Source organism: Rana temporaria, chromosome 2 (genome assembly GCF_905171775.1).
Source record: "Rana temporaria chromosome 2, aRanTem1.1, whole genome shotgun sequence".
Taxonomy (NCBI): domain Eukaryota; kingdom Metazoa; phylum Chordata; class Amphibia; order Anura; family Ranidae; genus Rana; species Rana temporaria.
In genome coordinates this window covers 260276556-260288873 of record NC_053490.1, presented here as the reverse complement: position 1 = coordinate 260288873, position 12318 = coordinate 260276556, and the positions used below count along the sequence as shown (strand labels likewise).

At 43.2% G+C, this 12318-nt stretch overlaps 1 protein-coding gene across 1 annotated transcript; it reads left to right on the top strand.

Moving 5' to 3' along the window:
• Positions 1–8241: 8241 nt before the first annotated feature.
• Positions 8242–11241, top strand: LOC120926701. Its single transcript, XM_040336853.1, has one exon. It carries the CDS (start codon positions 8299–8301, stop codon positions 10801–10803), a length of 2505 nt encoding a protein of 834 aa, XP_040192787.1. The 5' UTR covers positions 8242–8298; the 3' UTR covers positions 10804–11241.
• The last annotated feature ends 1077 nt before the right edge of the window (positions 11242–12318 follow it).

Sequence of the window (12318 nt, the reverse complement as noted above, 5' to 3'; positions counted from 1 at the left end):
GGAGGACCCCCTCTCCATTTTATTCATGTTTTTCTATTGCCGGCTGTGTGTGTGTGTGGTGTTTTTTTTTTGTTTTTTTTTACATTCAGCTGTCGGCGGGGAAGCCTGCTGACCGATGATGCATCAGTTGTTAAGGACATGACCACTGGATTCCCAGCCTGCTCCTTAACGGGCAGCTATTCACTGTGCACTTGGAGGCCAAACATCCTGACGAGCGACCCAAAACGAGCTGAGCATTTTGCCCACCTTAAGAGAAGTATGTGTTTTTTTTTTTTGTTTTTTTTTTTTTAGATTCACACTTCCCTAGGTGGATGCAGCATATGACCAATGCTGCAGCTGTCCCCCGGCATCCCTGCACTGAGAACCGAGCCACCGAACATAGCCGATGGCTCGGTTCTCACTTCTCCCTGAGCAGAGAGCTGCTGACTATCGGTCAGCATCAATCCTTTCTGCTCCTCCAAGCTCATTGGAGCGCTGAGCTGTGGAGGAGCAGGGAGTGACCGTCTCAGCGGCATGTCAAGACAGCTGGCGGATTCAGACTTGGAAGTCAGGATGATACGGTGCCTTGGCTGATTGCAGTGACGTCCGTGGACTTCAGACCACACTCTGCTGAAAAGGGGGTCACAGGAATGCAAAACAAATTGCACGCCTGTGACCCTTAGGAGAAGCCCAGCCTAAAAAGCTCATGCTGAACTTCTCCTTTGAGCATTATGGCCAGCCTAAGGATCAGGGATGTAAAAGTTCAGTTTTGCACTAGTGTTTTTTTTTTTATATTATTATTATTTAGGGGTCTACTGACCTAGTGGATGCCTAAAACCAACATGCTGCAATGGAAAGCCAGAAATCCAAAACAACAGCATGAGTACAATTCCTCAACCCATTTTCTAAAGTATAAAAGTCCTATTCCTAGGGACCTGCTAGAAAAGACTTGAGGCCTGCAATATAAAATTATCTCCCTCACCAAAAGGCCTAGGTTCTTCAAAAAAATAAAGTGCAGTCGCTTTAGATATGAGGGGAAGCTCTGCTGATTTTAGTATCCAGTCGTGTACCAGCAAAAATTGCTATTTTTTTTTTCTTGCATGTCTCCCTCAGATCTACACTTCCAACTGCACTTGCCTTTAGTAAATAAACCCCATTGTGTAATAACTGAAATAGAATTTTGGTCCAGTGGAAACTCTTCAGCAACTCCCAAGGGATAACATTCCTCACAAAAAGAAGTTAGATCAGGATCTGCAACAACAAATATACATACGCTATTGACTTTTGTACTGGAGTAAAAGTTGAAAAGGCTTCTTTGCTTACACGGGCATGTATAGACAGGCCATTTCTATTTCTGAGCCTTTGTGCTAAGGAAGTGACTTTTCTGGAGTACAAATAGAAAGACTTGAACAATGCTCCCTGAAAAATGCATGAAATAAGCCTTATCGAAAGGACTTCTGAGTAAGTGGCTGTTTCACATGCTAACTATATGACTGCCCCCGAAGGATTTTTAATGCAGGTAACATTTTAATGCTGCATTACTGTCCATAGCAATGAATAGTTACTATTACTGGATTTCAGTTAATAAAAGAAACCCTGTTGCCAGACTACTGAATGTATGGACAAAATGTTCCTATAAAATTTATATGTGCATTTAACACATGTAATCAGAGCTACCGCGTGCCCAATAGTGAGTTTTTGTCATTTAGCATTGCCACTACAGTGCACACCTGTGCCCATCAGTGCTCAATGTAGTGCCACCTTTGTGCGCTAATTAGTGCAGCCTGTGTCCACCAGTGCTACTACAGTACAATCTGTGCCACTACAGTGCACATCAGTACATCATATTTTACTAGCAAGAAGGCCTACCAGCATCTAAGCATGACCGATGAGAGCAGCGGGGAGCTCTCTCAGTCTCGGTCTATGAACCTGTTATAAGCAGTGGGCCTGATACAGAATCGGAAGAGGAACGTGTGCCCGTGAAAAGAAGGCGTTCTGGTATGGAGCAGCAGCCTCCTACCAACAGCAGCGCAGGGCCGTCCACCTCAAGCGCAGTGCCACTGCGACAAAGGCCAGGCACCAGTAGAGTGTCATCTCAGCCCCAAAGGGATAGGGGCCATGCCAGCCTTCCGTATGCCCTTTAAAACCCTGTGGCTTCCCCCTATTTCCAGCGTAGCAAATATCCCCCTTTCACCGCCCAGCCAGGTGAACACCGAGGATTTTGCCATGCTTGATTTTTTTCATTTGATTTTCACAGACTTACTATCGTCCATTGTGGCCCAGTGCAACCTCAATGCACAGCAGTACATATAGTAAGCAACCCTGGTTCTAGTTACGCCCATCCCTTTGAGTGGGGAGAACTAACCGTAGAGGAATTCAAAATGTTCTTAGGCCAAACTTTTAATATGGGACAAAAAATAATAATTGTACTCATATTGGTCTACCAACCCCATCCACCACATGCCACTCTTCTCATCGATATCTCATAATTATGCAGTTCCTCCACTATAATGACAACACCCAGTGCCCTCTCCGAAATGACCCATCTTTTTACAAACTATTTAAAATTCGGCCACTCCTAAATTATTTCTCTGAAAAATGTCCCCGGAATACCAGTCTTAGTCAGGTGTCACCATGGAAAGGTCTCCCCACTTCCCTGGTTGTGTTGACATCTGTAATTTGAATTTCCCTCTCCCCCCTTTCTACCTTACCAGGACAAAATAAGAGTGTGAATGTCCCTAGAGACACAGACCACAATACAAAATGAATTACAGTTTGATCAGGAACTACCAAAAGAACATTATGAAAGAAAAGCGTGGCTACAAATGATTGGCTACTAAAGAGGCATTATGGGACCTATGGCCCTTTACTTTCACCATTTTAGAATGCAATAAGAACAATTCTTTTTATCCTATAAAAGCATTTAGAGTGACACAGCTTGATCTGTTGCTCAATTATTAATGCATAGCAGAGCCTTTCCAGTAATCTCAGCAGCTAAAGTGTTACTAAACCCAGGACCATGCATTCACTATATCTGGTCTCCCACAGGACATGGAAATGCAATTATTTTAGTAAATATAAACTTCTAAATGCATTTTCCCATTAGCTGTATATAGCAGTCTTGTGACTTCTATCAGTGCCTGGTTAAAGCTTGTAGGATGACTGCCATGGCTGACCTATCAGGATGCAGGACCCCCTGATCCTGTCTGAACAGTGCCGATTGGCCCTGGGCTGATCACGTGCACTCTCCCAAGGAAAACAACTTGAGCAATACACACCAAACTGAGCATGTGCAGCCCAACTCAAGTAACACTGTCTTATCTGGAGATGTTTTGGAGACAGTGCAAGAAGGGGAGGATCTGTGCATACAGGATCAAACAGCCTTTTACACAAAGCCAAGGATTAACCCCTTAGGTTCCACAGTAAGTATAACAAGCATGCTTTACTGCATATACAGACTGATTTTACTGTTGTGGGTTTCAGTTCAGATGTGTTTTAGGACATGTATAACAGCCCTGTTCAACACAGGCAGAAAGAACTGGCAATGTAGATTAAAGCTGTAGCACATATTAGCCACAATCAGCACAAAAGTAAACATGAATTAAAGCGGTGGTTCACCCTCAGTGACACGATTTTACCATCGAGACAGGCATTGTAGCGCGAGCTACAGTATGCCTGTCCCGATTTTTTTACCCCCGTACTCACTGTGTACTCGTACATTATAGATTTCAGCTCCCGTGGGGAATGGGCGTGCCTATGGAGAGGGAGGATGATTGACGGCCGACCCTGGCACGTCACTCTCCCTGAAGACAGCCGGAGTAGGTCTCGGCTCTTCACGGCGCCTGCGCACAGGCTATGCGCAGGCGCCGTGAAGAGCCAAGCCTATTTCGGCCATTTCCGGAGAAGCGTGACGCGCCAGAGCCGGCCGTCAATCATCCTCCGTCTCCATAGGCACGCCCATTCCCCGAGGGGAGTCGGTATCTTCGATGTACGAGTACACGGTGAGTACGGGGATAAAAAAAATCAGGACAGGCATACTGTAGCTCGCGCTACAATGCCTGATTTTATGGTATAAGAATTTTTTTTTTTTTTTGGGGGGTTTATAGGGTGAACCCCCGCTTTAAGTGCAGTATTTGGTCATGTTAAAGTGACCACTTCAGCTTTTGTTGAGCATTACCCATTCTGGAAGGCAAGTAAACCAAGTTATCCAGAAGTAGCCCCGTTTTTATTTTCTTTATTACAGTGTTGGGGTAATGCATCTGTGTGCTACTTCACTGTAGAGTAGATGGTACATGTACAAAAAATATCTAACAAAAATGTAAATTATAAAAGTGGAACGCTTTGTGTGGCTTTAATGACAGCGGGTGTGCATAGAGGGTTGAGAGTTGTGTTAAAGTGGAACTTTACGCAGGGCCGGATTAACAATGGGGCTGATGGAGCTGCAGCTCCAGGCCCCCATCACAATGTAGGCCCAAATGTCTCTCACAGTGTCCGGCCGACGGCCGCTATATAATACATGGTCGATCCACATTGTCCAAGCAGCAGGCAGCTGCATTATTCATAGGCCCAATATTGCTCAGCGTCATTTAATCAAGGGCCGCGAGCCGCGAGTCGCGGGCCGCGGCTATCATACATAACAGACAGTCTCACAATACAGCCTCTTGCGGCGCGGCCCGGGCGGTGCCTGTGCGCCGAGGCTAAGCGTGCTCCTCCCCTTCAGTACGTTCCGGCGGCGTGACGTCATCCAGAGGCCGTCCCCGGCGTCCTATGAGGCCTTGTGAGAGGAGTGTGTGCAGCGGTCTCAGCCCTCAGCCAGCCTAGCCAGGTGAAGGAGGAAAGTAAGTAAGCCATGACTGAGCGCTGGCCCGCTGCGCTGGGGTAGTATTGTAACTGTCTGACTGACTGTCATACGGTATAATTGTGCAGAAACGTGTAGCAGGTTTTTTTTTTTTTTTGGGGGGGGGGGCTATATCAGTGCAGGGAGGCAGCCCATTAGTGCCAATATAAAAACCAAGGTACTGTATTCATGTCACATTTATGTTTTATTATTAATTTAATTTATTATTTTTTTATACTCATATCAGCGCTGTGCATATGAGTATAAAAAAATAATAAATTAAATTAATAATAAAACATAAATGTGACATGAATGAATCATGCGAGTGGAAAAAAAAAAAAATTATTGAGTGAAAAAAAGTCCATAAAATGTGAACAGCAAATTAATAAAGGTAAAGTACATAAACAGTGATCTGTGTCAGATAAGAGTCGTATGAATGGAATTCCTCCACCGAAAGATCACCAATAAGGATGAGCTCCGGCGTGTTCGCATAGAACACGTGCAGAGCCCGCCAGGAAGTCGGCACCCGCGCTGCGCTAATCACAGCCAGGCAGACATTGTCCGATGCTCGGCTGCAGAGATCGGGAAATGTCTGCCTGGCTGTGATTAGCGCAGCGTGGGTGCCGACTTCCTGGCGGGCTCTGCACGTGTTCTATGCGAACACGCCGGAGCTCATCCTTAATCACCAATCGTGTAATGTAGTCTGCTTACCACATATATATGACCGCCGTTACAGCGGTCTTATCAGGCGCAGGGATATTTAAAGTCTTCCCAGGCAGACTATCTCCAGACAGGATGTATTGAGGGGACCAACCCAAATAAAATTTGCTCCAAGAAGTATATAGCTGAGTTCAAACTCCCATGGAATGACAAATAGAAGAAATCCTTTTAATTTTCACAACTAGTGCTCCTCTTTAAATAGTAGCAGCAGGAGCAAAGGCAGAGAGGAGATCGTTGTGGAGTGTGAGCTCCTGGGGTCAGTGTCCGGGGACTGTGCAGATTTTTTGGAGCCTCCACGCTGGGAAGTGACCCCTCCTCCTCCTATGTCGGTGCATCCAGAAGTCTAGACGGCAAAGCAATTAGTACTATCAGGGGGTCAGCAATGGCGGTCTGCGTATTTCTCTACTATTTAAAGAGGAGCACTAGTTGTGAAAATTAAAAGGATTTCTTCTATTTGTCATTCCATGGGAGTTTGAACTCAGCTATATACTTCTTGGAGCAAATTTTATTTGGGTTGGTCCCCTCAATACATCCTGTCTGGAGATAGTCTGCCCGGGAAGACTTTAAATATCCCTGCGCCTGATATGACCGCTGTAACGGCGGCCATATATATGTGGTAAGCAGACTACATTACACGATTGGTGATCTTTCGGTGGAGGAATTCCATTCATACGACTCTTATGTGACACAAATCACTGTTTATGAACTTTACCTTTATTAATTTGTGGTTCACATTTTATGGACTTTTTTTCACCCAATATTTTTTTATTTTTCCACTCACATGATTCATTCATGTCACATTTATGTTTCATTATTAATTTCATTTATTATTTTTTTTATACTCATATGCACAGCGCTGTACCTTGGTTTTTATATTGTCTTTCTTTACCTTGGGTATTTTAGGTTATTGGTACTGGCAGCTTTTTCCACAGTCAGGTGTGGTCCTCTTCATAATTTGTTCCGTTGTTGTTAGCGCAGTGTTTTTTCTCCCCTTGGAGGAATATTTTTTGAGCCCATTAGTGCCACCTATGAGTGCCATGCAATCAATGCCAGTGCCACCTATAAGTGCCTTCCAATCAATGCCAGTGCCACCTATAAGTGCCTTCCAAACAATTTCAGTGCCACCTATAAGTGCCTTCCAATCAATGCCAGTGCCACCTATAAGTGCCTTCCAAACAATTTCAGTGCCACCTATAAGTGCCTTCCAATCAATGCCAGTGCCACCTATAAGTGCCATCCAATCAATTTCCACTCCCGAATTATGGCCCCATCAGTGCTCACTGAAACATACAGAAGTTTAGAAATCCTGTAACCAATGCCATCTGTATGTTTTGCAACAATAAAGTTGTGAAGGTCTTGAGAGAGCTCTTTGCTTTTAACTAGGGTTTTAACTAGGGTTGTCCCGATACCGATACTAGTATCGGTATCAGGACCGATTCCGCAAATACCCCCGTACTCCCGCAAATACCCCTGATACCAAAATAGAATACTGCTGGATATGGGGGACATTGCTGCATATGCGGGACATTGCTGGATATTGGGACATTGCTGCATATGGGGGACATTGCTGGATATGGGGGACATTGCTGGATATGGGGGACATTGCTGGATATTGGGACATTGCTGGATATGGGGGACATTGCTGGATATTGGGACATTGCTGCATATGGGGGACATTGCTGGATATGGGGGACATTGCTGGATATTGGGACATTGCTGCATATGGGGGACATTGCTGCATATGGGGGACATTGCTGGATATGGGGGACATTGCTGCATATGGGGGACATTGCTGCATATGGGGGACATTGCTGGATATTGGGACATTGCTGCATATGGGGGACATTGCTGCATATGGGGGACATTGCTGCATATGGGGGACATTGCTGCATATGAGGGAAATTGCTGCATATGGGGAGACATTGCTGGATATGGGGAAACATTGCTGGATATGGGGAGACATTGCTGGATGGGGGGAGACATTGCTGCATATGGGGGACATGGCTGCATTTGGGGACACATTTAAAAAAAGTATCGGTGACTACTTGAAAAAAAGTGGTATCGAGACAACCCTACTTTTAACCATCATGAGATGTTTCTTGTGTGACACCTTGGTAATGAGACACCTTTTTGTAGGGCATCAGGTGATAATAAAAATGGTGACGTGTTCAATACATATTTTACCCGCTGTATATGTAAATGGAGCTGGTTTTACAAATGCCAAATCGATCAATGTGGCCTTCTGCATGGTTGCATGGGCATGAGGTGTTAAAGCGGTTGTAAACCGCATATATAATTTTTTTTTTTGTTTTACCTGCAAGGCAAAATGCATAACCAGCTAGTATGCACCGCATAATAGCTGGTTATGAAATACTTACCTCAAAACGAGGTGAACAACACTTACCTGGTTCACGCCGAGCGAGTTGTCATCTTGCTCCGGCGTGTCTTCCGGGTATCGCCGCTCCAGCGCTGTGATTGGCTGGAGCAGCGATGACGTCACTCCCGCGCGCGGGAGATTTAAAATCGGAAAGGTCCGGCGGCTGCAGGATCTTTCGCCGTGGATTCCCCCCTGCGCATGCGCCGCCCGCATTGCGAGGGGAATATCTTCTAAACCGTACAGGTTTAGGAGATATTCTTTATACCTACAGGTAAGCCTTGTTATAGGCTTACCTGTAGGTAAAAGTCAAAAATAAAGGTTTACAACCACTTTAAGGAGCTCCTGGAGAAAGTACTGTCATTGAATTTTTTTTTTTCACACAAGGATGAAAAAACAACGTAGTGGTTGGGAGAAAGTGAAAGCTAAGAAAGAGGAAGAAAAACAAATCCAAAAACTCTTGTCTAGCACCAAAAAAATTACAGAATTTTGTAGAAAAGGCACACCTGGAACAAGTGGAACAACTGATATACTTGCTTCAGCTTCAAGTTCAACCAGTGCAGCTGATGTCAGTACAACAAGTTTGGTTGTTTCACATGCATCAGATGAAAGTGAAACTAGTGCAGGAGCAAGTGGATCCACGGAGTTGGACTCAGAACAACAAGAGGAAATTTATTCAGATGATATTGGAGACTGGATTATCTGTGATGCTTTGAGGGAATATTTTTGCCAAAAAGGAGTTGATTGTCAACATATGGACAGTGATTTTAGAGCTTCAGAAAAGACATTTCCAGGTGAAACTTTTACAAGACACTGTACAAAGTCTTTATTTTTCCGAGAACAGTTGAATGGAGAAAAAATTAAGCGTGAATGGCTGTGTTATTCTCCGAAAACTGGCAAAGTTTTTTGTGTTTTTTGCAAGCTATTTTCAAAAGAGGAAATCCATTTGGCTTCAAAAGGGTATTCAGATTGGCGACATGCCACAAGAGATTTAAGTAGCCATGAAAATAGTGCTGGCCATGGAAAAGCAATTGAAAACCTCACCATGAGAAAAAATTCTGGCCAACGAATAGACAAAGGTCTTGTTAATCAGTTTGAGAGGCAGAAAAAATATTGGCATGAAATACTTCGCCGTATCCTGAGTGTTATAAAACTACTTGCATCAAGAGGTCTTCCTTTTCGAGGAAGTGATGAAATTATTGGATCCGTACATAATGGAAATTATTTGGGCTGTCTTGAGCTGTTAGCTGAATATGATCCATTTCTTGCTGAGCATATTCAAAAGCATGGCAACAAGGGAAGAGGTCACATATCCTACTTATCATCAACGATATGTGATGAGTTTATTGAACTGATTGGTGAGCAGGTGCTACAGCATATTGTAAAAGAGATAAATAAAGCCAAATATTTTTCAATTTCTGTTGACTCAACCCCTGACATAGCACATTTTGACCAACTGACCATCATATTTCGCTATGTACTACCTAGTGGTCCAGTGGAGCGTTTTACTAAATTCATTCCAATATATGGACACACTGGTATGGAGCTAACAAACACTCTTCTTCAATTTATGGATGAAAATGGAATTTCCATCAAAGACTGCAGGGGTCAGTCTTATGATAACGCATCGAATATGAGTGGCAAATATAATGGCATGCAGGCCTTAATTCGGGAAAAAAACCCACTTGCTGAATACATTCCTTGTTGTGCCCATTCATTTAATCTTGTGGGACAAAATGCCGTAAACAGCTGTCCAGTTGCAGTTTCGTTCTTTAATTTCGTACAGCAGTTGTATTGTTTTTTTTCTGCTTCAACTCATCGGTGGAATCTTTTAACAAATGGTTTCAAACCATGTGGTATACCGACATTAAAAAGGTTAGCTGATACACGTTGGTCTGCTCACCATGATGCTGTAAATGCCTTACAAAAAGGCTTTAGTACCATCAGAGATGTCCTTTTAAATATTTTGAGTGATGAAGCCACAAACGGAGAGATCTGTGTACAAGCAAAAGGCCTAAGCAATGTCATGGATCAGCTGGAAACTGGGATAATGGTTGAATTATGGTCTGTCATCTTACCTAGGTTTCACAAAACCAGTCAGTGTCTCCAAGATGCAAAATTAGATTTGCATACAGCAACAAACCTGCTGAACTCTCTGAAAGATTTTGTGCAGTCCCTCCGATCTAGGTTCTCTGAATTTGAAGAGCAGGGTAAAAATATTTCTGGCTGCGAGGAGTATCAGTTACAACGTGGAAGGAAAGTGAAAAGAAATAGGAGGTGGGACTATGGTGATGCAGAAGATGCTGATACTGATATGACACCCTCTGAGAGGTTTAAAGTGCATACCTTTTATCCTATAATTGACCAACTGACAGAATCACTGAGGCACAGGCAAGCAGCATACAGCACAATTGAAGAAAGATTTGGATTTCTATCAGAAATATGCACTCTACAAGATGATAGTCTACGTTCCAGAGCCAGTAGACTCGTGACAATATACCCTGAAGATCTTGCACCCCGGTTTGCAGAAGAAATTGTACAGTTTTCCTCTCTTTTTAAAATGTACCAATCTTCACCTGCATATAAAGACATTCATGGTAGCCAACAAACTCAAATGTACAATTTTATGATGGCACAATCCCTAATCAGTGCATTTCCGAATACATATGTGACCCTCCGCATGTATTTGTGTTTAATGGTCAGCAACTGCAGTGGTGAGCGTTCATTTTCAGCATTAAAACGTGTAAAAAATGAACTAAGATCTTCCATGGGTCAGGAGCGTTTAAATGCACTTTCTCTGTTGTGCATAGAAAATGGGTTGCTGAACACGCTTAATCTTGACTCTACAATTGAGGAATTTGCAAGTAAAAAAGCAAGAAAAGTTCATGTGTAGTATTATTTTAATCTGCCAACTTGATTCTTATAGGTTAAATGCAGTTTAGAGTTCAGTGAATAATCTGTTTGTGTGTTTATTACTAGTGGTTGAAATTTATTTCAAGAGTTACTCTCTGCACCATAATCATAACAGCAGGCTGTATTGATTATGGTGCTTTAATAATAATACTTTAAGGGACATATTTGTATGAGCCAAACATCATACACGTATATTTAAATTGTTAAATTGTTTATATGGTTTACGTTTCTTTAAAAAATGGTTGTTGTGAATGTTCTATTTATAATCGTTTTATTTAATTAAGAAGTTTTCTATTGTTTACAAAAAATACATATTTTCAATATGTTTCTGTTTTGGCACTTTAATGGTAATTAAAATATTTAATATGTTTTAACAAAAAATAGTTTGTATCTTCATTTTATTTATTTCCATAAAAAGGCCCACCGAAATCCTCAGCCCCAGGCCCATGATGCTCTTAATCTGGCCCTGACTTTACGCATAACATACATTGTATGTAAAGCTGCCTCTTCTCTCCAGGAAAATCATCAGGGACAGACTGATATTCTGCAAAAGGTACAGGGATTGGACTGCTGAGGACTGGGGCAAAGTAATTGTCTCTGATGAATCAACTTTCCGATTGTTTGAATCATCTGGAAAAAACCTTGTCAAGAGAGGAAAAGGTGAGCTCTGCCATCAGTCCTGTGTCATGCCAACAGTAAAGCATCCTGAGACCATTGTGGAATTGCTTCTCAGCCAAGGGAGTGGGCTCACTCAAATTTTTTCCTAAGAACACAGCTAAGAATAAAAAATGGTTCAAAAGCATCCTCCGAGAGCAACTTCTCCCAACCATCCCAGAACAGTTTGGTGGGAACAATGCCTTTTCCAGCATGATGGCACACCTTGCCATAAGGCCAAAGTGATAACCAAGTGGCTTGGGGAAAACCATCAAACTTTTGGGTCCATGGCCAGGAAACTCCCCAGACCTTAATCCCATTGAGAACTTGTGGTCAATCCTTAACCACTTGCCGTCGCCGCACCGTCATAATACGTCCACAAGGTGGCTCTCCTAGGCGAGACCACGTAAATGGACGTCCTGCCTTTTAGCCGACACTAGGGGCGCATGCGCGCCGCTGGAGGCGCGCGCCCCCCGCTCGCCCCCGACTCCCGTGCGTGTGCCCAGCGGGCGCGATCGCCACCGGGCACACGCGATCGCTCGGTACAGAATGGGGAACGGGAGCTGTGTGTGTAAACACACAGCTCTCGTTCCTGTCAGCAGGGGAAATGCTGATTTTCTGTTCATACAATGTATGAACAAGAAAAAGAAAAAAAGATGAGTTGCGCTAGGAGTCGCAACTTAATGCGAAAATAATATAAATAAATAAATGCATAAATGAATAAATGAATAAAGTGCTAGTGCAAAAAATAGCAAAAAAAAGGGATGATGCCCAAACAGTCATGGGAAAAACCTTTCGGAGTAATTACAACAATCTGCTATTTGGGACCAAACGCTTAAAA